The sequence below is a fragment of the Pseudorca crassidens genome, chromosome 9 (assembly GCF_039906515.1).
Source record: "Pseudorca crassidens isolate mPseCra1 chromosome 9, mPseCra1.hap1, whole genome shotgun sequence".
Taxonomy (NCBI): Eukaryota; Metazoa; Chordata; class Mammalia; order Artiodactyla; family Delphinidae; genus Pseudorca; species Pseudorca crassidens.
This window is the reverse complement of record NC_090304.1, coordinates 43,940,642-43,957,191: the sequence shown is the minus strand read 5'-3', so window position 1 is coordinate 43,957,191 and position 16,550 is coordinate 43,940,642. Positions and strand designations below refer to the sequence as shown.

The 16,550-nt window shown below is 35.3% G+C and overlaps 1 protein-coding gene across 4 annotated transcripts in view; it reads left to right on the top strand.

Annotated features, from left to right (window-relative positions):
* The window catches only part of USP47 (ubiquitin specific peptidase 47), a 121,676-nt gene that overhangs the window by 58,561 nt on the left and 46,565 nt on the right, over positions 1-16,550 (top strand). For all 4 annotated transcript variants that reach the window (XM_067749885.1, XM_067749884.1, XM_067749886.1 and 1 more), the window contains 3 exons: positions 3,434-3,579; positions 4,126-4,205; positions 6,171-6,320. In XM_067749885.1, coding sequence (XP_067605986.1) covers positions 3,434-3,579; positions 4,126-4,205; positions 6,171-6,320 — 376 coding nt within the window. The remainder of the gene's footprint in view (positions 1-3,433; positions 3,580-4,125; positions 4,206-6,170; positions 6,321-16,550) is intronic.

Sequence of the window (16,550 nt, the reverse complement as noted above, 5' to 3'; positions counted from 1 at the left end):
CTAAAGTCAGACATTTATTTTTATGAGTATCCTATTATAATACATTTAATACACTCTCACTTTGTGTATTTCTTTACAGTATATATAACTTATTTTTTAAGACATTTTAAAGTACAAATAAACTGATTTTTTTCTCCTTTTTGTGTTACTTTTGAGTAACATCTTTGTAATTACTGTAAATATGTATTTAAACTATTTTTGGAACTTTTGATATTACAAACAACATTATATTACCATTGCATTCATATGTAAGCTCATCATCTGAATTTACTTGTAAAAATTGGCCTGTTTTTCATTCAGCAAGTATTTGTTACCTAGTGTTTATATGCTAGGCATTTGGTAGAGAGAGATGAAGTTAGAAATAAGATCTTTGTTTTTAAGTAATTTACAGATCTCTTCACAGTAGCAATATATGTATGTATAAAATAGTTTAAATAACATTTAAGGATGGCTAAATACCATGAGAGTTTAGAGAGAAGGGAGATTAATGAAACTTGGAGAAGTGGCTTAGAAGAGCAAGTAGAACTTGAGGTAGGTCCTGAAGATAGGTATGGTTTGGCCAGGTAGAGACGAAAAAGAGGGCCTTGTAGACAGGAGGACTTTCAAGAGCAAAACTGAGTAATAGTAAGTGCTACCTAAATGTTTGTTATTGTTAGTTTGTATCAGGTACTGTTCTGAGCACTTTACATATAGACTCATTTAATTCTCATGGTAACTGTATGAATTATTGAATACATGCTGTTATCCACATTTTACAAAGGAGGTAACTGAAGACACAGAGAGGTTAAATAGTTTGCCAGAGGCCACACTGCTAGAAGTAGCAACCCACTAGATGCCAGAATTTCCATTACCCTATTCGACCTGTATTGTAGTTGATGCCACTAAGTGCGATATATTGCAGGGGCCTCCAGGAGATCTGCTTAAATGGAGTTTTTGTCAGAAGAAGATGGAAGATGAGGTTAATAGATGAAATCTAGAGCTTGTCCTCAAAACTAGAACAAACTCAGTAGTCCATGATAATGTGCCTTCTCTGGGGAGTGTTGCTTAGGAACAGGGACCCCAGGAGCTTAACCATGAGTTCCACCCTGGAAGAGGTCCGTAAACATATAGCTCTGTGGAAAAGAGTAAGAGCATAGCCAGATTGATTGATTCAGCAAACATATGTTGCACAATTATTGTGTGCCAAGCACTCTTTTAGGCACAGAAATTACAGTGGTGAATAAGACAGAGTCCCTCCCTTAGACCTTCTGTAGGTCAGCCAATAGAATGAGCTCATTTCACAGTCATGTATGCCATGAAGAAAATCACGACAGTATGGAAAGAATAACTGTCAAGACGTAGGGTGAGTAGTTACAGAGGGCCCCTCTGAGGAAATACCATAGAATAGACTTGACAGGAGTCAGTCCTGTGAAGATACAGGAGAAGAACATTCAAGGCAGAAGAAACCGTAAGTGCAAAAGCCTTTGAGGAACAAAAATCCATTGTGACTGGAGCCCAGTGAGTGGAGGGGGAGTGAGAGATAAGATTAAAGAGGATGCCTTAGAGATTGTAAAAAGAGAATGAAGCTTTTTGCAGGTGGGGAAACAAAGCCCAAGAGCCTGATGGTGTTTCATAATGTAGAACTAAGGAAGGAATGGCTCCTTTAAGAAGCTGGAGCTCGCTGGGCTACAGACAGGGTAGCACTAGCATGAAGGATAGAGTTCTGTTTGTTTATTTTCTTCACTTGCTACATAAGAGCCGGAGAGAACCTACCACTTTAGGTGTGTAGGCATGAATTATGGAAAATTTCAAAATATTAAAAAATAGTGAAATAGTATAATGAATCCCTCTGTACCCATCACCCAGCTTTGGATATTATCAACTCATTATCAATCTTTTTTGTCTATAATCCTCCATTCTGATTATTTGGAAGCACATACCCAATCATATCATCTGTAAATTATATCTCAGGTCACTGCTAAGATTTCCCTGATTGCTTCATAATATCTTTTTTAAACATTCTGTTCAAATCACGATCTAAACAAGATCTGTGCATTGAAATTGATTGATAAGACTCTTAACTTAGAAATGCAAACCAAAACTACAAAGAGGTGTCACCTCACACTGGTCAGAATGGCCATCATCAAAAAAAATCTACAAACAAATACTGGAGAGGGTATGGAGAAAAGGGAACCTCTTGCACTGTTGGTGGGAATGTAAATTGATACAGCCACTATGGAGAACAGTATGGAGGTTCCTTAAAAAACTAAAAATAGAACTACCATACGGCCCAGCAATCCCACTACTGGGCATATACCCTGAGAAAACCACAATTCAAAAAGAGTCATGTACCACAATGTTCATTGCAGCACTATTTACAATAACCAGGACATGGAAGCAACCTAAGTGTCTGTCAACAGATGAATGGATAAAGGTGTGGCACATATATACAATGGAGTATTACTCAGCCATAAAAAGAAACGAAATTGAGTTATTTGTAGTGAGGTGGATGGACCTAGAGTCTGTCATACAGAGTGAAGTAAGTCAGGAAGAGAAAAACAAATACCATATGCTAACACATATATGGAATCTAAAAAAAGAAAATGGTTCTGAAGAATCTAGGGGCAGGACAGGAATAAAGACGCAGATGTAGAGAATGGATTTGAGGACACGGGGAGGGGGAAGGGTAAGCTGGGACGAAGTGAGAGAGTGGCATGGACATATATACACTACCAAACGTAAAACAGATAGCTAGTGGGAAGCAGCCACATGGTACAGGGAGATCAGCTCAGTGCTTTGTGACCACCTAGAGTGGTGGGATAGGGAGGGTGGGAGGGAGATGCAAGAGGGAGGGGATATGGGGATATATGTATAGGTATAGCTGACTCACTTTGTTGTATGGCAGAAAGTAACATAACATTGTAAAGCAATTATACTCCAATAAAGATGTTAAAAAAAAAAAGAAGACTCAACCTATTGACTTTTAATCCTCTTCGATCTTATTTCCACATTGCAATTTATTCCTTGTATATATATATATATATATATATATATATATATATATATATATATATCAAAAACTGATGGCATTTTTCCTATAGTTTTTCACAGTTTGCATTTCGATGGTTGAGTGTCATTTAATATTCTGTTCCCTGTATTTTTATGAGTTAATAATTAGGACAAGAATCTTGACCAGATTCAAGTTCATCAATTATTTTCAAATGACTTTTGCGTTTTATTCATGTTGCCTTCTTATGCCTTTTCTTGTGAAAGTCTAACTTTTTTCTAAATTTATGAATTAGAGAAAGACTAATGTTTCATTAGATATTAATAGCTTTGGTTAATATCCAAAGCCCTCAGAGTTAACATCTTAACATTTGTTATGATAATATTAATTATGCTTTAAAGAATAAAGATATTTTGTAGATAATTTTCAAACATTTCATTTCAATAGGTGGGAATTTGAAGAATCTGAAGAAGATCCAGTGACGAGTATACCATACCAACTTCAAAGGCTTTTTGTTTTGTTACAAACCAGCAAAAAGAGAGCAATTGAAACCACAGATGTTACAAGGAGCTTTGGATGGGATAGTAGTGAGGGTACCAATTCTCTTATAATGATAAGTATTTGTAATAGTCAAAGGAATTCTGAGACCGTATTATAAACAAATGACACATATTAACATCTTAATTAACTTTACCTTAAACCTTTTGATTGCTTTTTGCTGGCATTTAAAAATAACTTATTTTGAAAATTTAAGCTCTGAGGCATAAATTTTTGATCAATTAAAATTTTCTTGTAAAGTAAGTTTGGTTATACTCTATGTACTCAAGCTAAAATTTTAAAAGGGTGTTGGCTTAGATTTTTATTATCATATTTCTTGACTCTACAGTGAAAAATAACAAAAATAGCAAATATTGTAGCACTATAGAGCATATGCTATTTATAAAGTGATAAGCTCTTGTGATTCTTTTCCTTGTGATTGCCTTTTTATGACTATAATGTATATTTTGTGTTCTTTTTAAATTTAGCATTATTTTATGTAGACTTTTCCATATTTCTGACAATTTGCTTTTAAACAACAAATTAATGCTACATTACACTAAGTTAATAGCTCTTTTTAATTAAATTTTATCTTAAAATAGCTTGGCAGCAGCATGATGTACAAGAACTGTGCAGAGTCATGTTTGATGCTTTGGAACAGAAATGGAAACAAACAGAACAGGTAATTTATCTCTCAGGTTGAGGGGAGTGTTTTCTAATAAATTATTCATTACCTTACAGTGACTTTATTCTATTGGAATGTTTTAAAACTTGGGCATTAGTCCAGTTGTCAAAGTACTGACAGTTTCCTCATCTTTAAAATAAGTTGGGCCCTGTGATCTAGATGATCTCTGTTTAGCTAAGAACTAGGTAATTCATACATGTGTGTGTGTTTTGGGGATGATTTTTGGACAGTATTTTCAGATATTTGCTAAGTAAATTAGATGGCTTATCTGTTACACATTATAAAGTATACATTGTAAAGTATATTCATCTAGCATTACCTTCTTTTTGACCAGTCAGGTATAGGCATGCTTTTGACACCTACGATCCTTGTTAATCTGACCCTATTCTTCTTATCCAGTGGAAGGAGGAACAGGTTAGAAGTGGGAGAATATTAGATATATCATTGGGGTGAGACATAAGGCTGAACTGGATGGGGCTCAGGACTCAGTACAGAGGAGGGTTTATGCTAGGTGTAGTGATAGAAGATCACTAGAGGTAAAAAGGGGGAAGAATCTGGAAGGTAGCCTGGAGGATCTACTCTCTGATTGGAACTATTATGATGGCTTGGACTAAAGTTTTTCAAACTAGATTGTGATCCATTCACTTATGAAATAAATTTAGTGAATCAACACCAGCACTTTAAAAAAAAGGAATAAAATTGAAAAGTATAAGAGAAGCATCACATAAGTAAGGGTAAGTATTGTTTTATGCAACTTTTGTTACAGTTATATGTATTGGGTTGCGGTGTACATTATTTTCTTACTGTGGGTTGCTATCAAAACTGCTTGAAAAACACTGGATTGAAACACTTATAAATGCCCTCTCAGGTAGAGAAGACATAATCAAATATAACTGGGGCAGGTGAATGAAGAAAGCTTCATTAAATAAATAGTATTAGAGTAGACAGTTATGGTGGATCCTAATTTGAAGGCTTATGAATTTTAGATACTTGAAGAGGTATAAATTTATGAAAGAGGTAAACTGTAATATGCTTTCCCTCTTAACTGTTCTTAAGAGATATTGGAAAAAATTTTAAGTTCATTTAGTGATCTAGTTTCTCTTCATTATAGGATTGTATTTTCATAACTTTATGTAGATGGTATTGGGGTGTTTCTTTTTCATAGGTCTGAAGGTACCCTTCCTCCTCGTTACATCCCTATGTGGGTCAACACTTCTATTAAGACCAGTTAGGGCGTTCCTTCTGAGTTCCCAAGTTTGGGTACAAGAATCTTGAGGCAAGACATTCACATGGAGGGTCCTTACTTAGGGAGTTACCTGCCTCCTTTGAGTCAGAATAGCCCCAGTTGGCTAAGTTTGGGGAGTAGGTGAGAGATCCATTCTTTTAGGTGAGGATATTTTGAGGGAGATGGAGTTTAAGATTTTTTTTTCAATTTCTGTACATTTAAAAAATTACAGTATATTTTTTCTTTAAATTGTTTTATGTATATTACTGAAAGTTAAAAAGTTTTATTTGTACCTTGAGATAGAGGATATGATTTTAGGATTCAGAATATTGCGAAAGTGGTGGTAATATATGTAAACCTATAAAAGTAGCCAGTTGTTTAGCTGTGTGATTATCAGTATGCCTAAAATAATGTCATGATGTATTCTCATCCTAATGAAAAGATAATACGGGGCTTAGTAGTGAAATCAGTAATCAGCTTATCAACAAAACACATTTTAATAGTGGGATTTTTAGTAATGTGAGAATTGAAATAATTTTTGCACATTCTTAATTTATTTTGTTTTTGTTAAACCTTTATTTTTTTCTGTAGAATTTAGATTAGATAAATCTTAAAGGTTTCTAAAACTTCAACAGTAAGAATGAATATCCTTTTGAAAATCATTCTAAAAGACATAAAATATTGGTAACCTACTTTTAAGGAACGCTTTAAAAAATATAAATGTTCTTATTTTTTAGGCTGATCTTATAAATGAACTGTATCAAGGCAAGCTGAAGGACTACGTGAGATGTCTGGAATGTGGTTATGAGGGTTGGAGAATCGACACATATCTTGATATTCCATTGGTCATCCGACCTTATGGGTCCAGCCAAGCATTTGCTAGTGTGGTGTGTACCTTTCAGCTGACTGCTTGTGTATCCATACACAGAATACATAATAGCACAGTGGTATAATATATCCTAAGGTAAGTATCATCCTAGATACACCTTCTTGGGTTGTTAGACATTCCTGCATTTAAACTAGCAAGATCTAGAAGATTTTTGACCCTTCAGTGAGTCCTAATAGTGCATGTATAAGAGGGGAAGTATATGCAAATATACTGCCTCATGGCTCAATCTTTTATTCTTTCTTAGAGGTGACTAGATTATTTCACTTTCTTTTTTTTTTTAAGCTCTAAACAATCTATTTTATGAATGGTACTTTTTTTTTTTGGCCTTGCCGTGTGGCTTATGGGATCTTGGTTTCCCGACCAGGGATTGAACCTGGGCCCTTGGCAGTGAGAGCATGGAGTCCTAACCACTGGACCGCCAGGGAATTCCCTGTAAGTCTACTTCTGTGATTTTTTTTTGTTTTGAGGGTATTGTTTTGTTCCATTGGAAAAATAACCTCTGGATTTTTTGACAAACAGAGGCCACATTTTTTAAAGAAGCATCCCTATTCTAAAATTTAATTTTAAAATGATGCAGGTATTATATAACCACAGATAATTTGAAGACTCAGAACTATATATAATTAACTTAGTTACTTATATATTGAGTATCAAATTGGGCAATTAAGATTTTCTCATTCCTCCTTTTGTTATCTATTTTTAACTGCGTTTTGATAATTTTATTATTGCATTTTATTCTTAGGTTTGCATATTGAATTGCTTATACAAAGGGAGAGTCTTGGAAGGAGTTAATTTGACATTTAAAATTAGAGTTCAGAAACATTTATTTGAACCTGTTATGAGCCAGGGGAAACTTTCAAAGCTAACTAAGATATCTGAAAAAGTAGAATTTCATCATGATGTTGCTTTGGATCTTACTTATGCTGCAGTCAAGCCGATGGTGGCTGCAGCTAAAATCAGTGTTCTTAAAGCTAGTCCATACTTTAGCCTCTAAAATAGTGCTACAAGTATGGTTTAGTACTCTGGTCTCTAGGACAATTGATGCCCTTTCTTTTTTTCTCCTATTTTTATATGACTTAAGGAAATAATCAGCAAGAAGTTATGGAATCAGTCAGTGGAAATCCAAAGGAAAAGACTTTCTGGATAGTGGAAGATCAGGCGTCCTTTGCTCCACTGTTTTTCAGTCAGCTTCCTGAATAGATTTGAAAAATTTTGTTAAGTGCTTAATAGTACCCTTTGTAAACTGCCACTCTGGGTATATGAGATTGGCATTGCTTTGAGTGGCTAGTTTTATTTTTCATTTTTGTTTTGTTTTTACTTTATTTATTTTGACAGTTTAAGGTAGAAGTGACATACTGAAAAATCATTAACATATGTGTTTCAGTGACTTATCTCCTAGCTTATTTTAAAATATTGGCATTTCTTTAACAAAATATACTAGGGAAATAGTCAGTAGTCCCAAGTGATATACACTATTTTTTCTACTTTATTTATGAAAGTATTTTTTATGTAAGATTTTTCACATATATGTTCAGTTTAGTTTTTCCTTTTTTTACATATTTATTGAATGTTGAGAAAGCTAGTTTTATTTGTGTTATGTTGGAATCTAATATTTGAGTATTCAGCAAATATAATTGCATAGCTAAATCTGTATGTTGTAATTTATTCACCTGCTGAATCGTCACCACTCTCTTCAGTACATTATAGACATAGCAGTGGAATGATTTGGAGGACATTTTTGGAGAAGTGAAAAAAGTCACATTTCTAAATGAAATTCTCCAAATTCTCTCCTGCACTGATACATGGATGACGGTGGTGGTGGTGGTGGAGATTATTCAGTGGGAATTGGAAGTTACAGCTATGAAGCAGTATGTGAGCAGGTTTATAACACACATGCGCTAATAGGGCTTGCAGAAGGGAACCTAAACCTTCCTAGACTTTGCTGGAATCTCTTGAGGGAAATTACAGCAGGTGAAACTACCCAAGATAGGGGTTCTAAGGAGGATACTACCTTCAGAGAACTTTAGTTAGAGGTAAGTGGTTTCCCTTTATTTTCTGAATTCAAACTTATAACCTACACTTGTTAAACTGCAGAAATCATCATACAGCATCTAAATTTAGTGTTATATCACTGCTTGTCATTGTGTATTTTGTTAGTTCTATGTGTTTTAAAAAGAATTTGGCATAAATGTGATTGTAAATGTCTAGTTAAAAGAAGCATTATAAAATCTCATTCAAACTCTTATAATATTTGGCCTTAATTTGAGTTGAACTCTTTTAAAATTTATTTTTCTACTTTTATTAAGGGTCTCTGGTATGTTTGCCGTATTGGCTGTGTATACATATACACATAAACATCCTTGAATACATGCACACATAAATACACACATGTACTTACGTACAATACAACATTGATGGTTATATGTTCTGCTTATTATATATTCTGTTTAGTGAGCCATAATACTATAGTTATGTGTGTTCCATGAGGTTAACACCTGGTGTTTAATTTCAGATAATTAAGTGTGAAGTTCTGTTAAAAATGAAAGTTGTTTTTTTTAAACTTCATCTGAAACATCCAATTTCTATAGTTGTTTTATCTCCATGTTTAAATAAACTTGAGAATAATATTTAAGGTTAAATTAGAATGGAGTTGCCACTTAGTTAATTTATCATTATAACATCTGTAATCAATTTTCATGGTTATTTTTCACCGTGATTGATAACAGACTAGTTTTTTAGTAAGTGCTAGGAATCATGTATAGTTTTTTTTTTTTTTTTTTTTTTTTGCGGTACGCGGGCCTCTCACTGTTGTGGCCTCTCCCGCTGCGGAGCACAGGCTCCGGACGCGCAGGCTCAGCGGCCATGGCTCACGGGCCCAGCCGCTCCGCGGCACGTGGGATCTTCCTGGACCGGGGCACGAACCCGTGTCCCCTGCATCAGCAGGCGGACTCTCAACCACTGCGCCACCAGGGAAGCCCCCTCACGTATAGTTTTTTAAAAAGCTTTTCATCCTAATATTTTCTTTGTTGAATCATTTCTTAGTTATTATAACTATAATATTTATTAAATTTCTGGTCTTCATTCTACCTGGCCAAGTAGTGAAAAGGGTTATTCTGCCATTCTGTCTCTCAGATTGAGTTCTATTCAACACTAGTCTCCAATGAGATTTAATAGATGTTTGGGAGAAGGCTTCTGATTAAATAAATTTGGGAAACTGTGTAGCTGTAATTCTCTGTGGGAAGTTTACAGTGCGTATTTAATTTTAAATGCCCTGAGTGTTCCTGTAGTGGAGAAATTTGTTTAACTAGGTTTAACCAATCTTATATTTTCTCTGTGGGACATGTCAGTATTTCAAGAGACACTAGGATTCTAAGGAACGTAGTTTGTGAAGCTCTGCATTAGATTAAGGTGATTTAAGGAAGTCTCTACTTTGTTACATTAACATTTATGTCCTTGGGACCTTGGGGGGGAGTGAGAATACTAAAATATATGTTATAATTTCCTGTTGTTTCACATAGTTTGTTATTAATCCTGAAAGATTATATATATTAATCTTTTAAAAAACTTGATTCTCAGTGATTTATTAGGTAATTACAACCTTTTATTTTCACTGATTAGAGCTGTCTGCGTGAAACCAATCTCTCTGAACTTTATAATCAAAGAAACCTTGAATCTGCTCATTGCCAAGCATATTTGAGAATGTATTATAAGAAGATACTCCTAAATACATTCTAATGATACATAAAAATTGGAAATATTTTTATTGGTGAATTATGAAAACATTTTATAAACAAAAATGATATAGCCTCATATGTTTGACATTAACTAGGGAAGATTTCTACTTAATAGTAAATTTTATTTATTTTTAAATTTTTTTAATAGTAAATTTTAAACACTATCTTGTTATAGATACCCTTTGTCATGTATTTATTGAGTTGCTTATTCTGTGGCAGACACTGTTCTAGACCATTTATTTTAGGGTAGTTTTATTTTCTTTCGGGATAAGTACATTTAAGTATCTGTTTATTATGACAAAATGTCTGAAATTGGATTTAGCTGTATAGTTCCATATAGTGTCTTTGGAAAGATCAGATTATGTACTTGTTCCCTAAGTAAACACAATTTAACTATCATTTTAAAGTTTTGAATAGAAAATTGTTAAATTCATAAGTATTTACAAAATCGTAAGTGTTCCAGGTATTTAGTGTACACAAGTTTATATCATAAGTGCTACCCTGATTTAACACGTAATTTGGACATTCTTATATGGCTGGCTTAACCACATAACTCATTTGGATGGTACAGTAGTCCAAATTTGTCCAAATATGTAAGCATCACATAAAGAAAACTCTCTTCCACAGACTCTATCCTCATTTTTCCAGGAATTTGTGTGGTTGGACATAGTGGGAACCAGTTTAAAAAGTGGGGACTTCTGCTTTCAGGATGATGGAGTAGATGTACATTGCCCTATTCCTCCCGCTAAAACAACTGAAAATCTTGAACATTATATATAAAATAAACATAAGAAGACTGAAAGGTGGAGAAAAGGCATAAAGACTAGGGACCTCAGGATTCAAGGAATGACATGGGGTGAGTTCCCTGGGTTTTGTTTTTGCCTAATATTTCCCAAACTTGAAGATGATGGCAGGCTGGAAATAGCAACTAGCACAGACTAGTAAGCCTGCTCTCTCTAGCCAAAAGACTGGGAAAGAGAAAAGGTAGCCAGTAACTGCTATGCTCTAGCCAAACACTGCAGAAAGACTATGGCCCCAACCCTGACCCATGCCAGCCAAGGCTGAGTGGGGAGCCTAGACTTCCACCCTTATGAAGTTGTAACAAGGCTCTCCAACCCCCTGCTGGGGTGATTTCAGAGAAGATTGAGTAGGGAGGCAGGAGTTTCTTCCCTGCTCGACAGTACTGAACCTCCCCACTGCCATTCTCCCTTTCCCCTGGTTAACTGTCATTAGAGACCATGTGGGGAGCCTGGCCTTACACTCCCACCTAAACAGTAAGGAGGTGCTCCTTTCCCTTCCCACTGGAGTAATGTTAGAGGAGGCCTAGGTGAGAGTCAGGACTTTCACCGCTTCCCAGGAGTAAGGAGGCTCTCCCCCTCCTACCTGTGGTGTTGGTGGAGGCCACAAAGGGAGCAGTAATGAGATACTCCTGCTGTCACAGCCCAGGTGGTGTCAGCGGAGGCTTACTGAGTAGCCAGAATCCTTACCCTTGCCAGCAGTAGTGAGGAACCCCTCCCCACCACCAGTTTCAACATTGGCCAAGTGAAATTGGACTTCTACTCCCACCTGGCAGTAATTGGGCAGGAACCTTTTCCCCAGCTGGAACAGTGTCAGAGGAAGCCAGCTAAACTGGAAGATTTAAAATAGGGTCCAGAATATCATAATACCCCACATATTAAGGTTTCAATTAAAGAAATCATTCTGTATTCTGAGAACCAGGAAAATTTCATTTTGAATGAAAGAAGAGAATCAAGAGACATAAACACCAAAATAACAGATGTTAGAATTATCTGACAAATATTTTAAAGCAGGCATCATAGAAATACTTCAGTGAGAGTTCCTAAACCCACTTGAAACAAATGAGAAAATTGAGAGTCCTGGGGAAGAAATAGCAGGTATAAAAAAAAATGAAACGGGAATTTAGAACTGAGAAATGCAAGAACCAAACTCAAAAAGTTAGTGGATAGGCTCAACAGCTGAATGGAAGAGACAGTGTATAATCAGTGAACCTGAAGATAGAACAATAGAAGTTACCCAATCTAAATAACAGAGAAAATAGACTGAAGGGGGGATAAAGATCCTCAGGGACCCATGGGACTATAACAAAGGGTCTAACATTTGTGTCACTGGAGTCCTGGAAGGAAAGGAAAAAGAAGGCAGGGCTAGAAAAATGAAGAAATAATGACTGAAGACTTCCCAAATTTGGCAAAAGGCATAAAGCCACAGGTCAAAGAAGCTGAGCAAACAACATAAGCCAAAAGAACTTCACGTCAAGTTCAATTATAGCTAAACTTTTGAAAACTAAAGACAAAATATCTTGAAAGCAGTGAGTGAGAAAAGGTACTGTTTCTACAGGAGAAAAGCACTCTGATTTCTCATAAGCAGATTTTTCATCAGAAACTATGGAGGCCTGAAGGCAGTGGCATATTTTTGAAGTGTTGAAAGAAAAGACCTGTCAACTAGAGTTTTATACCCAGTGAAAATATTCAGGAATGAAGGGAAAAATCAAGACATTCTTAGATGAGGGAACACTAAGAGAATTTGTCACTAGCAGACCTACCTTAAAAAAATGGCTAAAGAAATTTCTCTAAATAGAAAGGGAATGATAAAAGGAAGGTATATTGGAACATTAGGAATGAAGAAAGAACATAGTAAGCAAAAATTTGGGTAAATGCAGTAGGCTTTCCTTGTCCTCCTGAGTTTTCTAAATTATGTTTGATAGTTGAACCAAAATTGTAACACTGTTTGATGTGGTTCTAAATGTATGTAGAGGAACTATTTAAGACAATTATATTATAAATGGGAGAAGGTAAAAAGACATAGAGGTAAGCTTTCTGTACTTCACTTGAACTGGTAAAAGGATGGGACCAACAGACAGATAAGTTTTGTGTATGTAATGTAATACCCAGAGCGACCACTGAAAGAGATAAACTCAAAAGCACTGTAGATAAATCAAAGTAAAATTAAAAAAAATTTTTTTGGTCATCCACAGGAAGGCAGGAAAAGTAAAACAAAACAAAAATTTAAAATAGCATACTTATTTACATGTAAATGGTCTAATTATACCAAATAAAAGGCAGAGGTCAGCATATTAGATTAAAAAAAAGTGACCCAACAGTATGCTAGCTACAAAAACTCCCTACAGTATATTGGTATAGGCAGGTTGATAGTAAAAGGATTGAAAATGTTATACCATGTAAACATTAATCAAGATAAATGAGGAATGGCTATATTAATATCAGGTAAAGTAGACTTTGAAGCAAAATTACTAGAGACAGAGAAGGGCATTATCTAATGATAAAAAGGTCAAGCCATCAAGAAGACAGCAATCCTAAATGTGTATGTACCAAGTAACAGAGCTGCAAAATACATGAGGTGAAAGCTGTCCTACCTGAAAGGAGAGACTGACAAATCTGCCATTATAGTTGGAGACTTCAATGCCCTTCTCAATAATTGATAGGTAGAATCTCTAGACAGAAAATTAACAAAGATATGGAACTTAACAATACCATCAACCAACAAGATCCAACAGACATTTATAATATGGTCCACTCAGCAACAGCAGAGTATAACATTCAAGAGCCTGTGGACTACATACTAGGGTAGACCATATCCTGGGCCATCATACAAACCTCAATTTAAATTAAAATCATAGAGTATATGTTATTCAGCCACACTGGAGTCAAATTGGAAATCAACAGAAAGATAAGTGGAAAATCACCAAACATTTGAAAACTAAACAACACACTTAAATCCATGAGTCAAAGAGAAAGTCTCAAGGGAAATGTTTTTAAAAATACTTTGAACTGAATGGAAATGAAAATATAACATGTCAGAAATTTTGAGACACAGCTGAAGCAATACTACTGATAGGGGAACTTAGAACACTAAATGCTGCCCTTTAGCAAAAATTCTTAACATTAGAAAAAAGAGGAATTGTTTTGAATCAATAATCTAAGCTTCCACCTAACCTAGAAAAAAGAGCAAAAGAAACCCAAAGCCAGCAGAAGGAAGGACATAATAAAGAAAAGGACAGAAATCTGTGAAATTGAAAACAGAAAATTAATAAATGAGAGCTATTATTTGAAAACATCAATCCGATTGACAAACATTTAGCAAGATTGACAGAAGGGGAAAAAAGATAAGAAAAAATTTTCCGGTATTAAGAATGAAATTAGTACCACTACAAACCTTGTAGATATCAAAACGATAGTAAGGGACAACTCTGCAAACATAAATTTGATAACTCAGATGAAATGAGCCAATGCCTTGAAAAGCACAAAGTACAACTTATCTAATATGACTTGAATAGCCCTGTAACTCTTAAGATATTAAATTCATAATTTAAAATCTCTTAGAAAGAAAATCTATAAGTTGGAATGGTTTCACTGGAGACTTGTACCAGGCATCTTTAGCACAGTGAACACCAGTTCTACACAACCCCTTCCAAAAAACAGAAAGGAAAGAACCCTTCTCAGTGTATTTTATGAAGCTAGTCTTATCCTCATACTAAACCAGACAAAGACAGTTAAAACTACAACAATAACAACAACAAAAAACAAGACACCAAAAAACTATGACCAAGCCACTATTCTTTATATATATATACACACACACACATATATATATCTTTATTGGAGTATAATTGATTTACAATGTTGTGTTAGTTTTTGCTATACAACAAAGTGAATCATCTGTATGTATACATATATGCTCATATCCCCTCCCTCTTGCATCTCCCTCCCACCCTCCCTATCCCACCCCTCTAGGTGGTCACAGCACGGAGCTAATCTCCCTGTGCTATGCGGCTGCTTCCTACTAGCTATCTGTTTTACATTTGGTAGTGTATATGTGTCAGTGCCACTCATTCACTTTGTCCCAGCTTACCCTTCCCCCTCCCCATGTCCTCAAGTCCATTCTGTACGTCTGTGTCTTTATTCCTGTCCTGCCCCTAGATTCTTCAGAACTATTTGTTTTTTTAGATTCCACATATATGTTAGCATATGATATTTGTTTTTCTCTTCCTGACTTACTTCAGTCTGTATGACAGACTAGGTCCATCCACCTCACTACAAGTAACTCAATTTCATTTCTTTTTATGGCTGAGTAATAGTCCATTGTATATATGTGCCACATCTTCTTTATCCATTCATCTGCCAGTGGGCGCTTAGGTTGCTTCCATGTCCTGGCTATTGTAAATAGTGCTGCAATGAACATTGTGGTACGTGACGCTTTTTGAATTATGGTTTTCTCAGGGTATATGCCCAGTAGTGGGATTGCTGGGTTGTATGGTAGTTCTATTCTTAGATTTTTAAGGAACCTCTGTACTGTTCTCCATAGTGGCTATATCAGTTTACATTCCCACCAACAGTGGAAGAGGGTTCCTTTTTCTCCACACCCTCTCCAGCATTTATTGTTTCTATATTTTTTGATGATGGCCATTCTGACCAGTGTGAGGTGATACCTCATTGTGGTTTTGATTTGCATTTCTCTAATGATTAGTGATGTTGAGCATCCTTTCATTTGCTTGTTGGCAATCTATATGTCTACTTAGGAGAAATGTCTATTCATGTCTTCTGCCTATTTTTGGATTGGGTTGTTTGTTTTTCTGATATTGAGCTGTATAAGCTGCTTTTATATTTTGGAGGTTAATCCTTTGTCAGTTGCTTTGTTTGGAAGTATTTTCTCCCATTCTGAGGGTTGTCTTTTCGTCTTGTTTATGGTTTCCTTTGCTGTGCAAAAGCTTTTAAGTTTCATTAGCTCCCATTTGTTTATTTTTTATTTTATTTCCTTTTCTCTAGGTAGTGGGTCAAAAAGGATCTTGCTGTGATTTATGTCATAGAGCATTCTGCCTATATTTTCTTCTAAGAGTTTTATAGTGTCTTGACTTACATTTAGGTTTTTAATCCATTATGAGGGTTTTTTTGTATGGTGTTAGGAAGTGTTCTAATTTCGTTCTTTTACATGTAGCTATCCAGTTTTCCCAGCACCACTTATTGAAGAGGCTGTCTTTTCTCCATTGTATATTCTTTCCTCCTTTATCAAAGATAAGGTGACCATATGTGCATGGGTTTATCTCTGGCAAGCCAGTATTCTTAATGCATACAGATGGGAAAATCTTTGTCAAATTATTACCAAATAGAATTAAGCAATATATAAGGAGAATTATATACCATGTCTAAGTAGAGTTCATTCTAGGGATTCAAGGCTTGTCAGTATGTAAAAAATCAATGACTGTAATCTAGCATATTAACAGAGAAAAGAAGAAAATTCACATGATCATATCAATTGACTTAGAAAAAGTACGTGACAAAGTTCAATATCCACTTATGATTAAAAAAACTATCTGAAAACTAGTAATGGAGGATAATTTTCTCAACCTGGTAAAGAATGTATTCAGAAATGTAGAGCTACCATCGTACTTCATGGTGAAAGACGGAATATTTTCTCCCTAAAACATCAAGGTTATCTAGGCAAGGATGTCTGCTGTCACT